The 25183-nt window shown below is 42.9% G+C and overlaps 1 protein-coding gene and 1 long non-coding RNA gene across 10 annotated transcripts; one reads left to right on the top strand and one right to left on the bottom strand.

The window, feature by feature from the left end:
- Positions 1-232: 232 nt before the first annotated feature.
- LOC106571860 (RNA-binding protein 39) lies at positions 233-22767 on the bottom strand. Of its 9 annotated transcripts, none has more exons than XM_045695908.1 (18): positions 22475-22705; positions 20255-20311; positions 19805-19857; positions 18904-19055; positions 18517-18569; positions 17707-17907; positions 12991-13044; positions 8242-8359; positions 7939-8091; positions 7687-7824; positions 7550-7615; positions 7266-7470; positions 6900-7001; positions 5859-5891; positions 5237-5351; positions 4855-4960; positions 1127-1205; positions 233-865 (listed from the first exon to the last, which is right to left on the bottom strand). In XM_045695908.1, exons 8-18 carry the CDS (start codon positions 8302-8304, stop codon positions 765-767), a joined length of 1161 nt encoding a protein of 386 aa, XP_045551864.1. In that variant the 5' UTR covers positions 8305-8359; positions 12991-13044; positions 17707-17907; positions 18517-18569; positions 18904-19055; positions 19805-19857; positions 20255-20311; positions 22475-22705; the 3' UTR covers positions 233-764. The 9 variants fall into 9 exon arrangements, with proteins under 9 accessions (XP_045551864.1, XP_045551866.1, XP_045551865.1 ...); XM_045695910.1 differs by having other exon boundaries at positions 20255-20325; positions 22475-22682; XM_045695909.1 differs by lacking the exon at positions 19805-19857 and having other exon boundaries at positions 22475-22753.
- A 20-nt stretch (positions 22768-22787) lies between these two features.
- Positions 22788-24789, top strand: LOC123727287 (uncharacterized). Its single transcript, XR_006759219.1, has 3 exons — positions 22788-23018; positions 23438-23623; positions 24570-24789. It is a non-coding gene; the product is annotated as an uncharacterized lncRNA (long non-coding RNA).
- The last annotated feature ends 394 nt before the right edge of the window (positions 24790-25183 follow it).

Below are 25183 nucleotides of genomic sequence, written 5' to 3'. Positions count from 1 at the left end.
TAAAGCAGGACATGGGGTTGCGTAAACACCAACTCAGCGAATAAGACCAGCTGTTGTAAACCAGGTTATGACAAATACATATGACTTTGGATTGTTCATCGGGAATGGAGGGCAAAGTCATTAAGATGACAAAATGCATCACATTGACCCACCCGAATCAAGTTGATTACAAAATGTTAACGTAAAGTAGTCTCAAAACAATGAATATCTTGGAGTTGTAAAAACAAAAAAATTTGTAGGCATCGTTTTTTAATTTAACACATTAACTGACAAAAACGTACATGGCAAATGAAAATTTCTAAAGCACAGCTGAATTACTAAATTACAATATAAATGCCCTAATGGGATGACAGCATAGGGCAAACTGCAATTCGAGTCACAGGTTAATTTGGTTGGGCTGTCCAAAAATGGGTTGTTCTTCTGGGGTCAGTTTCAACAGAAATATACGCAGACTTCCCACTGTAAAACAACTCCGAACCCTACGTGCCCCTCCCCCCACCAAAACCCCAAAAGGTAGTCTTTTCACAATGCAGGTTAAAACAACAATTTGCTCAAGTGCAGCTACAGAAATGTGTGGCTACAGAAGAACTCAAGCTTAGCCTCTAATAGCTGTCAGACTGAACAAGAAAACATTGTGTGATGAAGATAGGGTGGAACTGGTACAGTAATTTTCTACTGCGTTCAATAAGATCCCAACATATTGGCAAAAGTTTACATTATTGAAGCCAACAGGCATTGTGACATCTACTCCATGCGTGGCAGAATCATTGCCGCACAGGCATCAATAACTGGGCTGCCGTTAACGAATCAGGGAAAAGGTTATGGTAGGTCGGGAAAGGTACGTACATTGCAGTGATCATTTTACCTACAGAGAGAGAGAAAAAAAAAATCCATCAATACTTGTCAAATACATATGCATTAGTCATGTATTAAATGTAGAAACCTGAGAGTTCTAAAGAACACAATCTAGCTACAGATTATAAATCAGTAACAAATTCCCTAAACATGGTACTATTTCATTTTGGTTAATTCCCACCATCCCTAGCCAAACATAACTGATTTAAATGCAAGGTATATAAATATCAAATAATGACCATACATAATCCATTGGTACAAGGATACACACCTGCAAACCACCGCCCATGTAGCGCATTCACTGCAGCCATTGCTGTTGGGATTGTGGGGCATTTTATGTACACGTTGCCCTATAAAGGAAACGAAGAAGCAATACACTATCAATCTGCAACAGATCATTTGATGGGTAAAAAGGTAGAAATATACATTTCTACATTAAACCATAATAGAAAACAAAGAAATGGTAACTGCATTTATAATTTATTTGCAAAGTGCACAATTTGCTGGACCACCTTAGACCTATCCACTTCTATGAAGTTGCCCTGTTGTAGGAGGTTTATGACCCCCATAAATACATTTCTCCCTTTTCTCTCCACCCTACAGAATGGACTCTTGGAAAGCCCTTTGTTAATTAACAGAGTATGGTAACATCAAAAGGTTGGGGAAAGGTACAATATTTCTGTAATCCAACCAGTTGAAAGTGTCCGTTGGTACTTAAAGAATATGATGTCAGATCAGTTGGTGTATGAGACATTATTACTGATGATAGGACGACAAATTGTATCTTGGAAAGTCTACACATTCTAGTTAACAGATTCACATGGAATTGTTGTGCAATTTAACATGTTTAAATATGAAACTATTTGTGAAAAGATTAAATGTAATTTTTAAGATTCTAAATGAGGGAATTGTTTTCATATGTAAAGTACGCTCACTCAGTGGCCACGCCCAAGTGAACAGACATTGGTTGAGAACTATGAAACACACCCCCTTCTCTCCCCCAATACAAAAGCCCGTTGACGGAAGTCAACTTAGGTTCTTGACGATGTGAGGACTGGTGTTCATACGTTTAAAACGGCTAATTTCAACGTGGAGGTGACGATCACCACGCTGGAAGGATGAATTTCTACTAGACTAGACAATTCAGCGCGAGCTGATTATGGCAAAATGAACTTTGAACTCTTATTCACTAAAGAAGTGATAACTCGGCTTCTAGGATGTATCAGTTGCAGCTGTAAACGTACGTGGACAGAATCTCCTAATAAGAACGACAGGGTACAACGTATCCACCCTTCAACCAGAAATATTCTTCAAAGGACAAGGGCGATCTCTGCTGGGCAAACCAGTTTTCCATATATCGAAGCGCAGCTCAGTGTGTGTGTGTGTGTGTGTGTGTGTGTGTGTGTGTGTGTGTGTGTGTGTGTGTGTATATATATAACACACACACACACACACACACACACACACACACACACACTGAGCTGCGCTTCGATATATGGAAAACTGGTCCACAATCATCTCCTTAGTGTTGGTTACGTTGAGGGATAGGTTGTTGTTCTGGCACCACCCGGCCAGGTGTGTGTGTTTGTTTATTTATTTATATATATATACTGCTCAAAAAAATAAAGGGAACACTTAAACAACACATCCTAGATCTGAATGAAAGAAATAATCTTATTAAATACTTTTTTCTTTACATAGTTGAATGTGCTGACAACAAAATCACACAAATAATCAATGGAAATCCAATTTATCAACCCATGGAGGTCTGGATTTGGAGTCACACTCAAAATTAAAGTGGAAAACCACACTACAGGCTGATCCAACTTTGATGTAATGTCCTTAAAACAAGTCAAAGTGAGGCTCAGTAGTGTGTGTGGCCTCCACGTGCCTGTATGACCTCCCTACAACACCTGGGCATGCTCCTGATGAGGTGGCGGATGGTCTCCTGAGGGATCTCCTCCCAGACCTGGACTAAAGCATCCGCCAACTCCTGGACAGTCTATGGTGCAACGTGGCGTTGGTGGATGGAGCGAGACATGATGTCCCAGATGTGCTCAATTGGATTCAGGTCTGGGGAACGGGTGGGCCAGTCCATAGCATCAATGCCTTCCTCTTGCAGGAACTGCTGACACACTCCAGCCACATGAGGTCTAGCATTAGGAGGAACCCAGGGCCAACCGCACCAGCATATGGTCTCACAAGGGGTCTGAGGATCTCATCTCGGTACCTAATGGCAGTCAGGTTACCTCTGGCGAGCACATGGAGGGCTGTGCGGCCCCCCAAAGAAATGCCACCCACACCATGACTGACCCACCGCCAAACCGGTCATGCTGGAGGATGTTGCAGGCAGCAGAACGTTCTCCACGGCGTCTCCAGACTCTGTCACGTGCTCAGTGTGAACCAGATTTAATCTGTGAAGAGCACAGGGCGCCAGTGGCGAATTTGCCAATCTTGGTGTTCTCTGGCAAATGCCAAACGTCCTGCACGGTGTTGGGCTGTAAGCACAACCCCCACCTGTGGACATCGGGCCCTCATACCACCCTCATGGAGTCTGTTTCTGACCGTTTGAGTAGACATGCACATTTGTGGCCTGCTGGAGGTCATTTTGCAGTGCTCTGGCAGTGCTTCTCCTTACACAAAGGCGGAGGTAGCGGTCCTGCTGCTGGGTTGTTTCCCTCCTACGGCCTCCTCCACGTCTCCTGATGTACTGGCCTGTCTCCTGGTAGCGCCTCCATGCTCTGGACACTATGCTAACAGACACAGCAAACCTTTTTGCCACAGTTCGCATTGATGTGCCATCCTGGATGAGCTGCACTACCTGAGCCACTTGTGTGGGTTGTAGACTCCGTCTCATGCTACCACTAGAGTGAAAGCACCGCCAGCATTCAAAAGTGACCAAAACATCAGCCAGGAAGCATAGGAACTGAGAAGTGGTCCCCACCTGCAGAACCACTCCTTTATTGGGGGTGTCTTGCTAATTGCCTATAATTTCCACCTGTTGTCTATTCCATTTGCACAACAGCATGTGAAATGTATTGTCAATCAGTGTTGCTTCCTAAGTGGACAGTTTGATTTCACAGAAGTGTGATGTGATTGACTTGTCTCTCTCTCTCTCTCTCTCTCTCTCTCTCTCTCTCTCTCTCTCTCTCTCTCTCTCTCTCTCTCTCTCTCTCTCTCTCTCTCTCTCTCTCTCTCTCTCTCTCTCTCTCTCTCTCTCTCTCTCTCTCTCTCTCTCTCTCTCTCTCTCTCTCTCTCTCTCTCTCTCTCTCTCTCTCTCTCTCTCTCTCTCTCTCTCTCTCTCTCTCTCTCTCTCTCTCTCTCTCTCTCTCTCTCTCTCTCTCTCTCTCTCTCTCTCTCTCTCTCTCTCTCTCTCTCTCTCTCTCTCTCTCTCTCTCTCTCTCTCTCTCTCTCTCTCTCTCTCTCTCTCTCTCTCTCTCTCTCTCTAATTCATAAGATTATGTATTTATGGCAGCATAGCTTCTCAAGGACCGATAGAGACCCAATCCTTTTGTTCCTCAGTCTTCCCGCTCTTTCATTCAAACCCAACCCCCTTTGTGTAATCAGCTGTCAGATCGGTTTCGTCTGCTAGGGACTTTCTTTTATGACATGATTTGTAATCAATGTATGATCCATCCTGTGAAAATGTAATTCTGTGTGATCATTTAGGTATTTAGTAAATAAGCCAATTTTTGTAATGCTGATTCAACTTGTTAGCCAGGGTTCGATAACCAAGGATTTTACAACGTTCAGATGAGACTGAATAAGGTAACGATTAATAATTGACTGCTATTGATATAAAAGATACTCAGATGTTTAACAGTTTATTCGGGAAGACAGCAGCTCTATAAACACTTATGTGGTGCACAAGGTTATTAACGAGTTAATTGTTGCATGGTTTAATTCAATGAAACGTTAGGTAATCGTTTTGATAAAGTAGCCTGTGATATAATTTAATCAGTCAGAGACACGACAAAGTGCATTTCAAAAGTGGTTTACCTGAGGGGAGTTCTTGTCGAGGTATATGTGGACAATTCCACCGTGTTTGTTGCACTCCTCAATGATGTCATCTTGAATCTCGACATCCCAGCCGGGTTCATTTTCCCTGGAAAAGAGGCAGGTAATTTCAAGCCATTCATCAAAAACTCATCTGACCTAACCCAGCTTCAGGAAATGATCAGTTACATTTACATTAAAGTAAATACTTTTGGGCTCCCAGAAACTTGCCATATTAGTTTACAATCATTCAGTATTTTCCCATTTCTATCCAAATCTTATAGTTGGGAATGCATTTATGAATTTAGTTCAGTGAATTAAATTAAATATCTAAAACAATGCTTCCTTTCATCATGGAATGAAAAGGTTAAAAGTAGTGCCTCACAACTGTGGGTTGAACATGTTGGACAGCTGTAGGCAGTGAGTAGCCAGTGGCTGCGTTGAGAGGTTCATGGCCTGGTTCCTGCTTGGAGCCAGGTTCAGTGAAGGGGTGGCAGGAGCTGTAAAAGGAAATTACAGTATCATTAACAGAGGTCCTTCTCACCAGAGCTGCTGTCAAGTGCAGATTAATTCCTGTCTGTTGAATTGAACATCAGTTCCTGAACTGACTGGAATATCAATGGCATTAATTGACCCCAACCCTGCTTCCAACTGAGAATATCAAATTAACAATCCTTTCCATTCCCTCCCCCTTTACCAAGACAACCAATGAATACATCTCAAAGTACAGGACTGGTTTTTTCCTGTGTTGTTTCAATGCACATTTGGCCACAATGTAGTTACACACAAGAAAACCAGAGAAGATGAAAACGGACAGCTTGAGAATCTTATCATTTGGCTTAACCAAAAAGAAAATGTGGGTATGCATGACAGCAATGATTTCAAACCAATACAAGAAAAAAGGACCATTGGAGAGCTCTCTCCGGTTTGAAACAAAATGATTTATTTTAGATGAGCATTAAATCATGTGCAGATTTGAGAAGCTGTACACTTTCTTTCACATTCACCTTCAGGGGGTGGGTTCAGGCTGGCTTGTATGTCTAAAAGATTAGAAGAAGAGAAATGAAAGACGCACTTCAGTTAGAAAAGGTTGTGAGGATGGAACGACGAACAATGGATGAAGACCATTGACTTACTACCATTGACTGACTTACTACTGCAGTGCACATTAAGCCTAGTTGCTAGAGGGGGACAGCCATAGCATAAGGCAAACAATGTGAGAGAAGCAATGGTTATCTATCTGCATGCGAGTTCAATATCAGCATTCACATCTAACATGGTACTGTGATATTGTAGTGTGTTACATAAGTTTGAAGAGTCCCTTCACTTAGCAAGACAAACTGCTGGTTTTGGCAAGTCAAAAACACACAGGTTGACTTGAATGATGTTAACTCATTTCTGGGTTTCCCAGCAGTTGCCCATGATATTCAATGTGCTATTTTCAAGCAGGGCGATAGTGAGTGAAAAAACAGCCTTCACATAGACATCTCAGAGACCGACTCATCAGAGACTGGCAGGTTGTTGAAGTGATTAACATACCTCATAATGAGTGTTGGTGGCAATGCCAGATTGGCCTTTAGTGTTTACATGTGGATCTATTGGATAAATGTGGAAGAGATCATTAAAAGGAGAAATGATAGTGAGAAAAGAGGAGAAGTCTTACGGCAGTTCATTTGAGATTATCATATACTGGTGGTCATGGATGCAGATAATGTTAACACATTTCATCTCCAGATAATATTAGCCCTCTTTGCACTGTTTTCTGACACATCACAGATCAAATTAAGGGAGGAGCAAAAAGGTAACTGGAAATCATCCTGCCAAAGCAGATATGACAGCTTTCCTTTGCTACCTACCTTTAGAATGAGTTTCATGATTAATAGCCAAAGCAAACTTAGTGGTGAATTTCACATTTGCATGAGGTATCAAATAGCTCAAACTTCAAATGCCTCTCCTTTGAGGAGTCTGCAGTGTTCTTAGATGAGGCCAGTGAGTAGTTCATTCCACAATATGTAGTATGATACGTTACACATGGATAATGAGCCTACCTGTACCAGCTGCCATGTTGACGAAGTGGATTGGAGTCGAGTGGATGGAACCACTCATCTGTAGAGCCTGCTGTGCAGCCGGGGGGATCTGAAGACCAGTACCTGAGGGAAACAAACTATTCATTAGCATCAAGTCTGTTCAAAGCTATTCAAAACAACTTGAGCACACACTGGAGTGATTCTAGAAGTCAACTGGGGTAACAACACCTTGGTTGACCAATTCAGTTTTAGATTTCAGCACAAAAGTAGACATATCGAATACTAAGCTCAACTTTCACTTACTGCTGACAAATAAACCTAAATGGCAATTCTGAGCACCAAAAAGACCAAACTACATTCACTCAAAAACAGCAGCTAATATCTCACCCTCTGCCAGCCGGGCCATGAGCTGCAGGCGCCCGGTGGTGCCCAGGTCGATGCCTGTCCTCTCCAGCTCGTCGTTGTCCAGGAAGGAGCTGGCGGTGGAGGGGTCGGTGCGTTCCGTCACATGACCAACCTTCATGGGCCGTCCGGCCAGCTCAAAGCCATTCAGCTGCTCCAGGGCCTTCTTAGCGCACTCTGCATCTGCAAACTACAATAATACAGTGTGAATCAGCTACCTAAAATGGCACACACCTTAATCTATTGTAAGTCTAAAATCAGGAACTTACTGAGATGAAACCATATCCTTTGGATCGTCCAGTTTCACTGTCATTCATCAGTTGTATGCTCTCAATCTGTTAAGGAAAACAGTTAGTGTAAATGGAGGTTAAAATGTAATTGATAAGTAATGGTGTTTCCTCCTTACCCTTCCGAAAGGCTCGAAGACACCTCGCAGCATGTCCTCTGTGATGTTGAAGTGCAGAGAGCCCACATACAGCCGCATAGGGCCAGCATTACCCTTCTGAAGGTTGTTGGCCATTGCTGCAGCTCTGTTCTTCTCAGCCTGCACACACACACGCAAAATGGTGAGTCTATGCCATCTGCCAAGTAAGCAGTAAAAGGTGACATAACATTTACTAATTCCATCAATGCTAAATATTAGAGTTAAATCAACTACCTGAGGGGCCTGTACGATGATGGGCACTCCTAGAAGTCTCTGACCAGTCAAGCCAATAGCCAGCGGGACTGAATTCACTTCCAGAAACTCAATGTAGGCAATGCCCTTTGACCTCCTGGAGTTTCTGTCAGAGATCATTCTCACGTCTCTCACCTACAGGTGATAAAATAGCAATAGTGTGTCAAGAGTGAGCACCTTCTTAAATGACCATTAGCTAAATTCTGTCAAAATACAGTCTCTATGTTGAAATATTTCAGACGACAACGCAATCTACTTTTAAGTTTGTAAACTGTGAATACTGACTTTCCCCACAGCTGAGAAGAAGTCCTCTAGGTCTCGTGGTTTGATTCTGGCTGCCAGCTGCATACAAAAAACAGTGCGGGCATCCCTCTCCTCTGGGGTCAGGTTGTCAATTGGTTTCCTTGAAAAAAAGCACAAACAGAGTTAAACACATATCATTTTCATGGATGGTGAGCAAAGAGTCCAGTTCACAAAATTGAAACCATGATAGAGCTTATAAATCACATCAAAGTTTATTGGTCGCATACACAGATTTGCAGAAGTTATCGTAGGTGCAGCAAAATGCTTATGTCCAGCTCCAACAATGCAGCAATATCTAGCAATACAACACACAAGTAAAAATAACAACGAGCCGTATCAGAACAATCAATGTCCAGAATAAAAATATGTATATACAGTATATGAATAGAAAAGGTGTACAGCAGTTATATAGGATAAGCCATGACTAGAATATCACACACACACACACACACACACACACACACACACACACACACACACACACGTGGCCAAAAGTTGAGAATGACACAAATAATTTTCAAAGTATGCTGCCTCAGTTTGTATGATGGCAATTTGCATATACTCCAGAATGTTATGAAGAGTGATCAGATGAATTGCAATTAATTGCAAAGTCTCTTTGCCATGCAAATTAACTGAATCCCCAAAAAACATTTCCACTGCATTTCAGCACTGCCACAAAAGGACCAGCTGACATGTCAGTGATTCTCTCATTAACACAGGTGTGAGTGTTGACGAGGACAAGGCTGGAGATCACTCTGTCATGCTGATTGAGTTCGCATAACAGACTGGAAGCTTCAAAAGGAGGGTGGTGCATGGAATCAGTTCTTCCTCTGTCAATCATGGTTACCTGTAATGAAACACATGGCATCATCATTGCTTTGCACAAAAAGGGCTTCACAGGTAAGGATATTGCTGCCAGTAAGATTGCACCTAAATCAACCATTTATCGGATCATCAAGAACTTCAAGGAGAGCGGTTCAATTGTTGTGAAGAAGGCTTCAGGGCGCCCAAGAAAGTCCAGCAAGCGCCAGGACCGTCTCCTAAAGTTGATTCAGCTGCGGGATCGGGGCACCACCAGTACAGAGCTTGCTCAGGAATGGCAGCAGGCAGGTGTGAGTGCATCTGCACGCACAGTGAGGCGAAGACTTTTGGAGGATGGCCTGGTGTCAAGAAGGGCTGCAAAGAAGCCACTTTTCTACAGGAAAAACATCAGGGACAGACTAATATTCTGCAAAAGGTACAGGGATTGGACTGCTGAGGACTGGGGTAGTCATTTTCTCTGATGAATCCCCTTTCCGATTGTTTGGGGCATCCGGAAAAAAGCTACCATCAGTCCTGTGTCATGCCAACAGTAAAGCATCCCGAGACCATTCATGTGTGGGGTTGCTTCTCAGCCAAGGGAGTGGGCTCACTCACAATTTTGCCTAAGAACACAGCCATGAATAAAGAATGGTACCAACACATCCTCCGAGAGCAACTTCTCCCAACCATCCAGGAACAGTTTGGTGACGAACAATGCCTTTTCCAGCATGATGGAGCACCTTGCCATAAGGCAAAAGTTATAACCAAGTGGCTCGGGGAACAAAACATCAATATGTTTGGTCCATGGCCAGGAAACCCCCCAGACCTTAATCCCATTGAGAACTTGTGGTCAATCCTCAAGAGGCAGCTGGACAAACAAAACCCCACAAATTCTGACAAACTCCAAGCATTGATTATGCAAGAATGGGCTGCCATCATTCAGGATGTGGCCCAGAAGTTAATTGACAGCATGCCAGGGCATATTGTAGAGGTCTTGAAAAAGGGTCAACACTGCAAATATTGACTCTTTGCATCAACTTCATGTAATTGTCAATAAAAGCCTTTGACACGTGTAATTATAATTCAATATTCCATAGTAACATCTGACAAAAATATCTAAAGACACTGAGGTAGCAGACTGTAAAAATGTATATTTGTCATTAAAAACTTTTGACCTCGACTGTGTGTGTGTGTGTGTATATATAGAGATATATACACACACACACATATATATATATATATATACACACCTCAAAAAAATTAAAGGGAACACTTAAACACCAATGTAACTCCAAGTCAATCACACTTCTGTGAAATCAAACTGTTCACTTAGGAAGCAACACTGATTGACAAATTTCACATGCTGTTGTGCAAATGGAATAGACAACAGGTGGAAATTATAGGCAATAAGCAAGACACCCCCAATAAAGCAGTGGTTCTGCAGGTGGTGACCACAGACCACTTCTCAGTTCCTATGCTTCCTGGCTGATGTTTTGGTCACTTTTGAATGCTGGCGGTGCTTTCACTCTAGTGGTAGCATGAGACGGAGTCTACAACCCACACAAGTGGCTCAGGTAGTGCAACTCATCCAGGATGGCACATCAATGCGAGCTGTGGCAAGAATTTTGCTGTGTCTGTCAGCGTAGTGTCCAGAGCATGGAGGCGCTACCAGGAGACAGGCCAGTACATCAGGAGACGTGGAGGAGGCCGTACGAGGGCAACAACCCAGCAGCAGGACCGCTACCTCCGCTTTTGTGCAAGGAGGAGCACTGCCAGAGCCCTGCAAAATGACCTCCAGCAGGCCACAAATGTGCATGGGTCTGCTCAAACGGTCAGAAACAGACTCCATGAGGGTGGTATGAGGGCCCGACGTCCACAGGTGGGGTTTTCCACTTCAATTTTGAGTGTGACTCCAAATCCAGACCTCCATGGGTTGATAAATTGGATTTCCATTGATTATTTTTGTGATTTTGTTGTCAGCCCATTCAACTATGTAAAGAAAAAAAGTATTTAATAAGATTATTTCTTTAATTCATTCAGATCTAGGATGTGTTGTTTAAGTGTTCCCTTTATTTTTTTGAGCAGTATATATATATAAATAAATAAACAAACACACACACCTGGCCGGGTGGTGCCAGAACAACAACCTATCCCTCAACGTAACCAACACTAAGGAGATGATTGTGGACTACAGGAAAAGGAGGACAGAGCACGCCCCCATTCTCATCGACGGGGCTGTAGTGGAGCAGGTTGAGACCGTCAAGTTCCTTGGTGGCCACATCAACAACAAACTAGAATGGTTCAAAAACACCAAGACAGTCGTGAAGAGGGCACGACAAAGCCTATTCCCCCTTGGGAAACTAAAAAGATTTGCCATGGGTTCCGAGATCCTCAAAAGGTTCTACAGCTGCAACATCGAGAGCATCCTGACTGGTTGCATCACTGCATGGTACGGCAATTGCTCAGCCTCTGACCGCAAGGCACTAAAGGGTAGTGCGTACGGCCCAATACATCACTGGGGCTAAGCTGCCTGCCATCCAGGACCTATACACCAGGCGGTGTGAGAGGAAGGCCCTAAAAACTGTCAAAGACCCCAGCCACCCCATAGACTGTTCTCTCTACTACCGCATGGCAAGTGGTACCAGAGTCCCACAAAAAGGCTTCTCCACAGTTTTTACCCCCAAGCCATAAGACTCCTGAACAGGTAATCAAATGGCTACCCAGACTATTTGCATTGTGAGCCCCCCCCAAACCCCTCTTTTTACGCTGCCTCTACTCTCTGTTTATCATATATGCATAGTCACTTTAACTATACATTCATGTACATACTACCTAAATTGGGCCGACCAACCAGTGCTCCCGCACATTGGCTAACCGGGGTATCTGCATTGTGTCCCACCCACCAACCCCTCTTTTACGCTACTGCTACTCTGTTCATCATATATGCATAGTCACTAACCATATCTACATACTACCTCAATCAGCCTGACTAACTGGTGTCTGTATGTAGCCTCACTACTGTATATAGCCTTTCTTTTTATTTCTTTACCTACCCATTGTTCACCTAATACCTTTTTTGCACTATTGGTTAGAGCCTGTAAGTAAGCATTACACTGTAAGGTCTACACCTGGTGTATTAGGCGCACGTGACAAATAAACTTTCATTTCACACACACACACTTCAGGGCAGCAGGTAGCCTAATGGTTAGAGCGTTGGGCCAGTAACCGAAAGGTTGCTAGATCAAATTACTGAGCTGACAAGGTAAAGAATTGTCATTCTGCCCCTGAACAAGGCAGTTAACCCACTCTTCCTAGGCCATCATTGTAAATAAGAATGTTCTTAACTGACTTGCCTAGTTAAATAAAAACTTGTATATAAAGTGGGTTAAAACAGTATGTAAACATTATTAAAAAGTGACCAGTGTTCAATGACTACGTACATAAGGCAGTAGTCTAAGGTTCAGGGCAGGGTACCAGCTGGCTAGTGAAGGCTGTTTATCAGTCTCTCAGTCCCAGCTTTGATGCACCTGTACTGTCTCCACCTTCTTAATGATCTTTCTTGCCTTCCTGTGACACCGGGTGCTGTAGATGTCCTGGAGGACAGGCAGTGTGCCCCAGATAATGCACTGGCTGACCGCGCCACCCTATGGAGAGCCCTATGGTTGCGGCCGGTGAAGTTGCCGTACCAGTCGTTGAGACAGCCCGACAGAATGCTCTCGATGGTGTATCTGTTGAAGTTCGTGATGGTCTTGGGGGCAAAGCCAAATTTCTTCAGCCTCCAGAGGTTGAAGCGGCGCTATTGCACCTTTTTCACCCCGCTGTCGGTGTGTAGGGACCATTTCAGATCCTCTGTCATGTCATGTCATCTAAGGAACTTGAAGCCTTTGACCCACCCCACTGTGGCTGAGACAATCCGGCTGTGTATCTCACCTTACTGGACTCTTGTCTTTCTTGAAGGGGCTACGACTTCTTGAGCATTTCCAACTGAAAAAAAGGAACAATCACAAGGTTTAGTTCTTACCCAGACTTTACATACATACTTAATTGACAAGACATCCAACAGGCAAACACCAACATGTCACATCACAAAGAATTATAAAAAAAACGTAGTTTGTTGGCATGTGGTGGACCAACCTTCCCTCCCGGAACACCACAGAATTTCAGCCCCAAACTAGGGTGTAAAACAAGGTTCAGCTCAGTATGTACACCTATGCCAAACTATAGGTTTTTAATACATAAGTATTATTCTATTCAACTTAGTTTCCTCCCCTCATTTGGGCCTACTTTGTGTACTCTACTTCTCTTGAAACACATCAGCCCGGTCACAAACAAGGAGGGGATTGACCTGAGGACACAAAACCAGGGCTATGGCTTCAGTTATCCGTCTCATGTGTGAATTTCAACATAGAACATAGGCCAAGCACGCTTCCAACTCAATCAAGTTCAGACGACAACAGTAGTAGGCTTGAGTACCAACGATGACTAGACAGCCTACAGGGAGGAGGGGAGGTGCCTGGAAAACAACGTCAACAAAACAAAAGGAGATGATCATGGACTTCAGGAAACAGAAGAGGGTGCACCCCCCTATCTACATCGACAGGACCGCAGTGGAAAACTTCAAGTTCCTTGTCGTACACATCACTGACAAACTGAAATGGACCACCCACACAGACAGTATGGTGAAGAAGGCACAACAGAGCCTCTTCAACCTCAGGAGGCTAAAGAAATTTGGCTTGGCACCTAAAAACCTCAAGCTTTTACAGATGCACAATTGAAAGCATCCTGTCGGGCTGTATCACTGCCTGCTACGGCAACTACACCGCCCGCAACTGCAAGGATCTCCAGAGGGTGGTGCGGTCTGCCCAACTCACTACAGGGGGGAAACTACCCGCCCTGCAGGACACCTACAGCACCCAATGTCACAGGAAGGCCAAAAAGATCATCAATGACATCAATGACCCACAATGCCTGTTCACCCCACTATCATCCAGAACGCGAGGTCAGTACAGGTGCATCAAAGCTGGGAGCGAAAGACTGAAAAACACCTACCTCAAGGCCATCAGACTGTTAAACAGCCATCACTAGCACATTAGAGGCTGCTGCCTATAGGCATAGACTAGAAATCACCGGCCACTTTAAGGAATGGAACACTAGTGACTTTAATAATGTTTACATATCTGGCATTACTCAGCTCATATGTATATACTGTATTCTATACTATCTTTACCAGAAACAAGTCTCTCACCGTTGCTGCTTGTTATAGACCCTCTTCAGCCCTCAGCTGTGCCCTGGACACCATATGTGAATTGACCCCCCCCCCCAATCTATCTTCAGAGTTCGTAGTGTTAGGTGACCTAAACTGGGACAACACCCCGGCCGTCCTACAATCTAAGATAGATGCCCTCAATCTCACACAAATGATCAAGGAACCTACCAGGTACAACCCTAAATCCGTAACCATGGGCACCCTCTTAGATATCATCCTGACCAACTTTCCCTCTAAATACACCTCTGCTGTCTTCAACCAGGATCTCAGCGATCACTGCCTCATTGCCTGCGTGTGTAATGGGTCCGCGGTCAAACGACCACCCCTCATCACGGTCAAACGCTCCTTAAAACACTTCAGCAAGCAGGCCTTTCTAATCGACCTGGCCCGGGTATCCTAGAAGGATATTGACCTCATCCCGTCAGTAGAAGATGCCTGGTTGCTCTTCAAAAGTGCTTTCCTCACCATCTTAAATAAGCATGCCCCATTCAAAAAAATGTACAACTAAGAACAGATATAGCCCTTGGTTCACCCCAGATCTGACTGCCCTTGACCAGCACTAAAAAACATCCTGTGGCATTCTGCATTCCTTTAGAATCAAATAGCTCCCGCGATATGCAACTTTCAGGGAAGTCAGGACCCAATATACTCAGTCAGTTAGGAAAGCTAAGGCTAGCTTTTTCAAACATAAATTTGCTTCCTGGGACACTAAAGTCCATGAAGAATAAGAGCACCTCCCCCCAGCTGCCCACTGCACTGAGGATAGGAAAAACTGTCACCACCGATAAATCTACGATAATTTCATTAAGCATTTTTCTACAGCTGGCCATGCTTTCCACCTGGCTACCCCTACCAACATCTCAGCACCCCCTGCAGAAACTTGCCCAAGCCCCCCCCGCTTCTCCTTCACCCAAATCCAGACAGTTGATGTTCTGAAAGAGCTGCAAAATCTGGATCCCTACAAATCAGCTGGGCAAGACAATCTGGACCCTCTCTAAAATTATCCAGCGAAATTGTTGCAACCCCTATTACTAGCCTATTCAACCTCTCTTCCGTATCGTCTGAGATCCCCAAAGATTGGAAAGCTGCCGCAGTTATCCCCCTCTTCAAAGGGGGAGACACTCTAGACCCAAACTGTTAGACTTATATCCATCCTGCCCTGCCTTTCGAAAATCTTCGAAAGCCAAGTAAACAAACAGATCATCGACCATTTTGAATCCCACCGTACCTTCTCCGCTATGCAATCTGGTTTCCGAGCTGGTCATGGGTGCAGCCACGCTCAAGGTCCTAAATGATATAACCGCCGCCGATAAGAGACAATACTGTGCAGCCGTCTTTTTCGACCTGGCCAAGGCTTTCGACAGTCAAATTCTTATCGGCAGACTCAATAGCCTTGGCTTCTCAAATGACTGCCTCGCCTGGTTCACCAACTACTTCTCAGACAGAGTTCAGTGTGTCAAATCGGAGGGACTGTTGTCCGGACCTCTGGCAGTCTCTATGGGGGTGCCACAGGGTTCAATTCTCGGGCCGACTCTTTTCTCTGTATATATCAATGATGTCGCTCTCGCTGCTGGTGATTCTCTGACCCCTACGCAGACGACACCATTCTATATACATCTGGCCCCTCTTTGGACACTGTGCTAACAAACCTCAGAAAACGAGCTTCAACGCCATACATTCCTTCCGTGGCCTCCAACTGCTCTTAAATGCTAGTAAAACTAACTATGCTCTTCAACCGATTGCTGCCCGCACCCTCCCGCCCGACAAGCATCACTAAACTTGACTGTTCTGACATAGAATATGTGGACAACTACAAATACCTAGGTGTCTGGTTAGACTAAACTCTCCTTCCAAACTCACATTAAGCATCTCCAATCCAAAATTAAATCTAGAAACGGCTTCCTATTTTGCAACAAAGCCTCCTTCACTCATGCTGCCAAACATACCCTCGTAAAACTGACTATCCTACCGATCCTTGACTTCGGCGATGTCATTTACAAAATAGCCCCCCCGACACGCTACTCGGCAAACTGGATGTAGTCTATCACAGCACCATCTGGTGTCACCAAAGCCCCATATACTACCCACCACTGCGACCTGCATGCTCTCGCTGGCTGGCCCTAACTACATATTCGTCACCAAACCCACTGGCTCCAGGTCATCTATAAGTCTTCGCTAGGTAAAGCCCCGCCTTATCTCAGCTCACTGGTCACCATAGCAACACCCACCCATAGCACGCGTTCCAGCAGGTATAATTCATATTTCACTGGTTATCCCCAAAGCCAACACTTCCGTTGGCCGCTTTTCCTTCCTGTTCTCTGCTGCCTACGACTGGAACAAATTGCATAAAAATAAATCACTGAAGCTGGAGTCTTACATCTCCCTCTAACTTTAAGCATCCGCTGTCAGAGCAGCTTACCGATCATACACAGCCAATCTATAAATAGCACACCCAACTACCTCATCCCCATATTATTACTTACCCTCTTGCTCTTCTACATCCCAGTATCTCTACTTGCACATCTATCACTCCAGTGTTAATGCTAAATTGTAATTATTTCACCTCTATGGCCTATTTATTGCCTACCTCCATACTCTTCTACATTTGCATACAATGTACATAGATTTAAAAAAAATATATATTGTGTTACTGACTATGTTTGTTTATGGTCAACTCTTGTTTTTTTTTGTTTTTTTCTCTGCTTTGCTTATCTTGGCCCGGTTGCAGTTGTAAATGAGAACTTGTTCTCAACTAGCTTACCTGGTAAAATAAAACACAAATAAAATTCTACTGTATCTTAGTCCGTTCCGCTCTGACATCGCTTGTCCATATGTATATAGTCTTAATTTATTCCTACTTAGATGTGTGTATTGGGTATATGTTGTGCAATTTGTTAGATGTTACTGCACTGTCAGAGCTAGAAGCACAAGCATTTTGCTACACCCGCAATAACATCTGCTAATCACGTATGTGACCAATACAATTTGATTACAAAGTCAACAAACTACACCACTTTTAAATACAAAACCAGATTTCATCTCATCATCAACAGAAAGTTTCTATAGACAACAGCTTTCACAGTGGAAAACACAAATTATGTTCAAGGAGATACAGCAGATTATTCCAACCCATTGTTGTCTGTAGACAACACAAGATATAAGGAAGCCCAAAAATTGTGAAAGGAAAAAAACAAAAAAAACATAAGCGTTTCCCAAACTCAGTCCTCAGGAACCAAAGCGGTGCCCGTTTTGATTTTTACCCTTAACAGCTGACTAAAATGATCAAAGCTTGATGATCAGTTGATTATTTTAATCAGCTGTGTAGTGTTTGGGCAAAAAATGTAACTTGCACAGAGTTTGGAAAACCCTGCTATACGTACAAGGGGCTCCGGTTTCCTCTGTAGCGTTCAGCATATTCCCTGCTATGGGAACCACTGCGCCGGCGCTCTTTACTGCGGCTCTGTTTCTTCTCCGGACTCTTTCTCCTTTTCCGATCCCGGCTCTTCTTCCCATCTTTGCTCTTGCTTCTGCGTTTGTCAGAGCTCAGGCTCCGACTACTCCTACTGTGGCTCCTCTTTTTCCTGGAACACAGGATGACATTATCAGGGTGCAGTCACAGAATACAATTGTAAACGGATACTTCAGACATCTATCCATCACTGATGCAGTTTCCAAAAGGTTACATGATTGAAACATGACTAGTAGCAACTGACAAGATAAATCAAATAAAATTGCATTTGTCACATGCGCCAAATACAACAGGTGTAGACCCTACAGTGAGATACTTACAAGCCCCTAACCAACAATGCAGTTAAGAAAAATAAACCAAAAAAATAAAATAAAAATAAATAATTAAAAGAGCATCAGTAATATAACAATAGCGAGGCTATATACATGTGGTACCGGTACGGAGTCAATGTGCGGGGGCAACGGTCAAGGTAATATGTACATGTAGGTATAGTTATTAAAGTGACTATGCATAGATAATAACAGAGAGTGGGGTGGGGGGGGAATGCAAATAGTCTGGGTAGCCATTTGAGTTGATGTTCAGAAGTCTTCTGGCTTGTGGGTAGAAGTTTAGAAGCCCCTTTGACCTAGACTAAGCGCTCCCGTACCGCTTGCTGTGCGGTAGCAGAGAGAACAGTCTGTGTTGAGATGGTTTAGCAAAGAGTTTAAAAATCAGTACTTACTTCTTATTACTGCGCTCTTCCTGTCCATTAGCACTAGAGGACTTTATCTCATCCTAAGCAGGGTTGATAGAAGAACATCATGAGGATGTAGAGGAAACATTGCAAGTCGTCAGGAGTGAGGGAGGGAACAAGAAAATACAGAACATAACCATTAGGTAAAAATACTGTTAACATTAATATGTTTGGACAAGTATGTAAGGGGGTCCTTCTACAGCCCCTGTAGAGTTCCACTCCAATTACTTCCCCTGCTGTTATAACTACATATTATACAGTACTCAATCCAGCCAAAAGTCAAAGTCTATGGGAAAAATATATACTATTTTGGCATGATACAGTAAGTTATGGGAACAGTTTGGTCATCTCAACCCCACCCCTCCTTTGTCGTACCAGTACCACTATCTGTTCCTAAGCCCACTGAGACCATGCTTGGCCCACAGCCGCTAAAAGAGATCCTGTGGTTGATGTCAGTCCAGTGATCTTCACCCATTTTCCTTCTTGGACTGTAAGAGTTCGATGCCACCTCTGTCACACATCTCGCCCTGAAGCAAACAGGGATTCACACTGCTTAGTAATATGGACTCCCAAGTAAAACTAAAAAAAAAAAAAAAAAGTCTACTAGTTTAGCCTCATGTTAAATGTCCTATATATTTTTTTGGTGCCAGCTGAATGGAGATTTGTATTTGAATGGTTTGAATTTTATGAGGGGAAAAATACTCATACTGGTGAAATCATTAACTAAATGCATTATAGAAATGAAATCTTGAAATAAATCTTACAAATAAATTGTAGTAAGAAAGAAAACGTAAAATATTACTGGTGTTAAAAGGCATGCAAAGTCAAGATGCTGATTTACAAAATCAGAAACCATCACAATAGACTTGGGCAGGGAGACAGTATTCATATTTTAAAATAATCAATAGCTTGTTTTGTTGACGTTCGCAAAATCATGACTACACATTTAAGCCTTATTTGTTAAAGTATACTATAGAGAAGACTAATCTACTAAAGCCAAATGTAAGTGTAAAATAGGTACTAATACATGTAAGGCCTATCTTTAGGTCAGACTTACTTGATTGACACCGATGCATAACAAAAGGTCACGTATATAAATAGAATGTGCCAGAACTACTGGTACCACAGTAATTATATTTCTATGAGTCAATCCAACTGTAACATTAGATGTAAACATTGTGAAAATGCCTTTAGCTACCATTTCAACAGAAAATGTGAATATTGTCTCCTTTGCATGTGGGGTAAAATGTGCTGATTATCATCCATTTGCATTCACCTTGTTGCAACCAAACAGGTGATAGGATGTTCTAAGATGAAGCTCTTTTTGTCCTAGGGGGATCACAGTACATCAATACATTGCGCAATTACTACCTTACACCCCCCCCCCCCCAACAGTTCACACTCGAATCAAAAGGTGAGAGAAGAGGGGAGAGATCGAATCAAAAGGTGAGAGAAGAGGGGAGAGATCGAATCAAAAGGTGAGAGAAGAGGGGAGAGATCGTTAGGCAAGCCTACAAAGAGAGAGAGAGATGGGCATTTATTCAGAATTTTGGATTATGTCAATGCATCACACACCTCATTCAAACATTGAGAGGCACAAACAACCATTTAACCATTAATAATAGCAACATATCTCTGAGCAGCAAGATGATACAAGACCAGCAAATAGTGAATGCGCAAAAAAAAAAAAAACATAGCTACAAGCCTGGCAATTCTAGCTACCCACCTTTCTGTATGGAGCCTCTAGCATAGCCTCAACATCAAAGTCGTCTGCCATGGTCTCCTGAAAGAGAGAACCTGATACAATCAAGTCAGAACATCAGTCATGAGATAAAAGCAGAAATATGTCTATCTAGATACTACAACTGGCACAGAATATAGGGGTTAGCTGACAACGTCACGAAAACGATGTGCACACTTCATTGGGGAAGAAGTCTGTGTTGTGATTCTGGATGGCCAGATAGCTAGCAACAATGACAAGAACCTGCCATGTGGGGAATCATAGGTGGCTCGTTTCAGCTTGTTCTTGATACCATGTCTTGTTTTGACTGGTGTCACGTCTACGTTAATATTGCTAAAATTCGTTAGCTAGCTAACCAACTAACGATGTATGAGAGACAAGTGCTCATTGTGAAAATGTATTTATGTTTTCAATATTTTGTCTCCAATCTAAGCCAACCCTGTTTTGCGCCATAGTTGTGCACGCGTCGGTTTTGTTGCTAAACACCCAACCCATCTATATACCTAGTAAGCTAGCACTAGCTACTTAACGTTAGCCAAGCAGATAGCTTGCCTAGCTTGATGGCCTAATTTGAATAATATACTAGCCAGAATAGATTCCGACCCTGCTTGCTTACAGCTGCACCGAGTTGGACAGCCAGTGTTGTGCCGAAAATCCCCCCCACCCTTCGCGTGAACGCGCACACACTACATTTCACTGATCTTAGTAGCAGAAAGCATTTTTTATTTGTGTCCTTCAAGGCAGCTGTCAATGATAACGTTAGGCTGCCTTTCATTTTATTTTTTTATGGCGGTTTGATCGCGGGGGAGGCACTAGTAATGTCTACAGTTTTCGGTTTGGCCATTTGTTTAAAGTTTATGAGTCTATAAATACATCTTGGCCAAAATTCGTAATCTCTCCCATGTCTTATTCGACTAGTATAATGAGTGGCACCTTACTCCTCAGTGTAAACTCCCAGTTCTGCATAAATATGTAAACAATATGGCCACCTTGCTTTATATGAATGGGCGTAACATGCTGTAATTTTTTATTCCGTAGACAAATTGCCACAAAGTATCTGATTTTCATAAAGTAGTATAAAAAGTTGTATTCTAATTTCATAAATTGTTACAAACTCAGTTTTGCATAAAGCATTTTGATTTGTTAATATGACCACCCTACCTTAAATTACTGTAATTGTGTATTCCATACTACCTAATTTGTATAATATAGCATTTTACTTTATTTGAATCATCTGTATTCTACATCAGCTCTGAAAATGGCAAAACAATATGACCACCCTATCTTGAGATATTGGACAAAACGTGTTGAATTTTTGAACCCAGACAAGTGATTTGGTGCCATTATTGACTAGGAATTAACATTGACCTGTCCGCAACCTTTATGACCTTTTCTGATAATTTGAAAATAAGATGGATGGTAAATCCTATTCTCATGAAATAAACTGTTCTGTGTTACCACAACATGGAATATAAAGTATAACACCAGAACCAAAGTTTAATTTTGTTCCCCAACACCCTAGGAAGCCTGGCCGACCCCAGTGCAGCTATAAACAAGCATAGGGTCAGAATCTTTTCTGGTTAAAAATTATACCGAACACTACCAAAAACAGTACAGTATGAAGATAGGCCAAAACTGCTTCTCCAATAGAAATCCCCGATCACACTTGTAGGCGAATCCATAGCGAAGCTACTCATATTTAGTAACACGTCACCGGGTCTAACAGTCGTCATATGCAAGCCGTTAACTGTCAGTCTTTCGATAGAAAATAGTTTGACAAATTAAAACGTGTCAGTATGTCACTTTCACGACGTTGGAGTAATAACACGTAAAACTACTTAAGACATTGGCTCAAATCTAGGTTGTGCATTTTAAGATTTCGACAAGAACTAAGGAAGAATCTCATTGCCTTCTCAAACCCCGGTCTGTGTCGCAAGCGTTCCCGGAAGTCTCGCCTCTAGGTTTAGAAACTCTGACAGTACGGAGCCTCACATTACATTAGCCCTTTACAATCTGCTAGCTAGCGCATTACTGTCCCTTTTTTAGACCAACTCTCCTGCAGCTTCCAACTAGCTAGAGCAAGAACCATATGGAACTTAACTAGCTTACTACCAATATGTTTTCTAGTAACACTAGCTAGACAACGTTTGCCAAAATCTGTGAGGAAGATGTGGCGATTTGTAATGGTAACGTTAGCTAACTTACCGCAGGGATTTGTCCCAACGTCTGCTTCTTCTGTGACCAGAAACAATTAAGTTAGCTTGCAAACTTATCAAATCAGCCAGTGAACAAACGTTAGCCAACTACGCCTTCAGGATAAAATTGGCCCAATTTGACCTCGGATTCGCCTGCTGCTGTTCTTCCCAACAACACACAACAGCTTAAAAAGAAATGCTCTCGTTCCGCGCTACTTACTGTACAGTAGTTAGCAAACGAAATTATTAACAGCAGCCAGTAATGAATTCAGCCTTATATTAGCTAGCTATAACGCGTATAACTTTTTTTTTTTGCGTTTGAAGTTGTTTCACAAAACAACTTCGTTAGCGTCTCTAAAATGGCGTTCTCTCGTTTTATCAACACGTGATGAGCGTGGTCCTATCCAGTGTTGCCAACTCTTCAGTAAGGAAAGCAGCTATTGGCTGTCCTAGAAGTCTCTAAATGACGTCATCACCTATTTTGCATAAGTGGCCATGTACTTTTAATTGTGATGGACGTTGTTGGAGAGAGTACGTCGTGGGAGAGACAAAAAGTGAGTAACAAAACACCCTAAATATGTTTCGAACTACAAATGAACTTTCTTCTGTCGGTTCTTGTTTTTTTTAAGGTCACAATTCCAACCCTCCCCCTTTATCTGGGCTTGGGACCGGCAAAAGTGACCCAAAAGAGACACTCTGGTGGAGTTACTTAGTTGTTTATTTAATTTTTAGTTTAGTTTTCTTAATTTGGTTTGGTTTTTAACCTTATGGTCCACTTAGGAGCCTACAACAAGTCACAGTAAAACATTAACATTTTTCACCATAACATTGTTAATGTAGATTGTATACAAAAATTATCTAAATGGACCAAAAAGAGACAATAGAAAAAAAACTGTCAATGGCAATGTGAGAATTATGGTAACTAGTCTGGCCCTAATTCAGGTTAATATTTTGTATTTTTTTTTAATATAAGCTAGGGCGGGATCAGTCAGCAACGGCTTCCCGCATGAGTGATTCATTTGCTGTCTGGACGCGGAGGGGTGAACATCTCCTGCTCTGACTGCAGCTGGGAGGGACTGCTGAGCGAGGACTGGGCCGCCTGTGAGTGCTTTAGGACGGGGGTGTGGCCCACGGCAGCACCCGCTGCTCGTTGAGAAGTGTAAGAACAATACGTGCTTTCACATCAGAGTCTCCAATAACTCCAGAAAAAGTCACTAGATTTGTCGCTAGTCGCTTTTTTGTAAATGTGTCGCTAGAGGGGTCTGAATACTCGCTAAATATAGTGACAAAGTTGCTAAGTTGGCAACACTGGTCCTATCTAAAAACGGATTTGTGCAATCTGGGATCCTTTCGACGTCCCTACCTTAACTCCCTACTACTTATTCTATGGTATATTGGCGATCACACAATGTAATATGCATCCCGCCACCTACTTTGCGGGATGGAAACAGGATTCCCTCAAACTAAACTACCAAAAAATAAATAAAACATATCTGATCCCTACACAGGCTCAAGGGGAACCTGGGAGGGTGGGTCTTCCAGTACCCATTGCAAGTCTTCCAATGTTAAGTTGTTGAGTCCCGAAACTTTTCTGCTGCAGCCACAATAATGTCTAGTTTCTTTGAATTCTGCTGTACAGTTAACTGTGGCAATGAACACCCCCCCCCCCCCTTTTTTTTTGAGCACAGGTTGTCTTTTGTCTGTCAGCAAACATTTACAACAGGCTGCGGGGTATCCACTACCATCTCTTCACTAGCATTACTTGTTTTCTCAAACCTTTTAATTGCCTCTGCATAGGAGATTTGATTGACCGCTCTAAATTTTGCCATCTCAATTTCCTTCACCCTTACAGGGCACTTCAGGATCATGATACCCACCACAATTGCAACACCGTCATCCTTCTACATACCTTTCTTCAGTATACTCTTCGTCTGCACGCACTTGAAACATGGCCAAATTCTATACAATTCTTACACTGCGGTGGTTTGGGGACGAAAGCTCTTCCGTCGTATCTTACACAACCAAGCTTCACATGCATAGGTATTTGCTCTTTATTTAAAAAAACAACAGGCCTGACAGACTTGTCTTTTTCTCCATTCACACAGCGGGTCAGACGCCGGGCACCAACCACACCAGGAATTCTCTTCAAGTATTCAACCTGAACATCCGTCGGCACCCCTGAGATGACTCCTTTGACCGGTGCTCTACTCCAAAGTTCAAAACACAAAACTTCTGTTGTCTGGATCCTTTTGAGGCCCACAGCAATCTTCCTCTGCTCTTCAGAAATACAATTAATTAAAATAAGACCTCTCCTGGTCACTCTGACAGACTCTTCCAAGTGTATATTTGACAGCTGAAACTGGTTTCCCACATATGCATCCCAACAAGAAGCGCTTCATTATCATTTACACATGTATTCTTCACTCCAATTTTAGACAATTTCCTTTTTGTTCCAGTTTTCAATATTACTGTTGTCCATTCAGAACATTTGCCTTCACCAAATTTACTCAACACGCTGATCCATTTGAACACATCAACCATTTCCGCCATCTTCCTCCCTTAACCTCTACCATTTTTACATGTCAACTTCAATGGGGTAGGGACGTCCCAAGAATCCGGATAGCAAAGATCTGGTTAAAAAGGGTACTCCACCGCCTCACTCTCTGCTCATTACAGTACTTTGCCGCGTCTACTGGAAGATTAGATAAATTCACACAAA

This window comes from Salmo salar, chromosome ssa15 (genome assembly GCF_905237065.1).
Source record: "Salmo salar chromosome ssa15, Ssal_v3.1, whole genome shotgun sequence".
NCBI classification, from domain to species: Eukaryota; Metazoa; Chordata; class Actinopteri; order Salmoniformes; family Salmonidae; genus Salmo; species Salmo salar.
The sequence above is the reverse complement of the archived record's forward strand: the minus strand, read 5'-3'. Positions and strand labels throughout refer to the sequence as shown.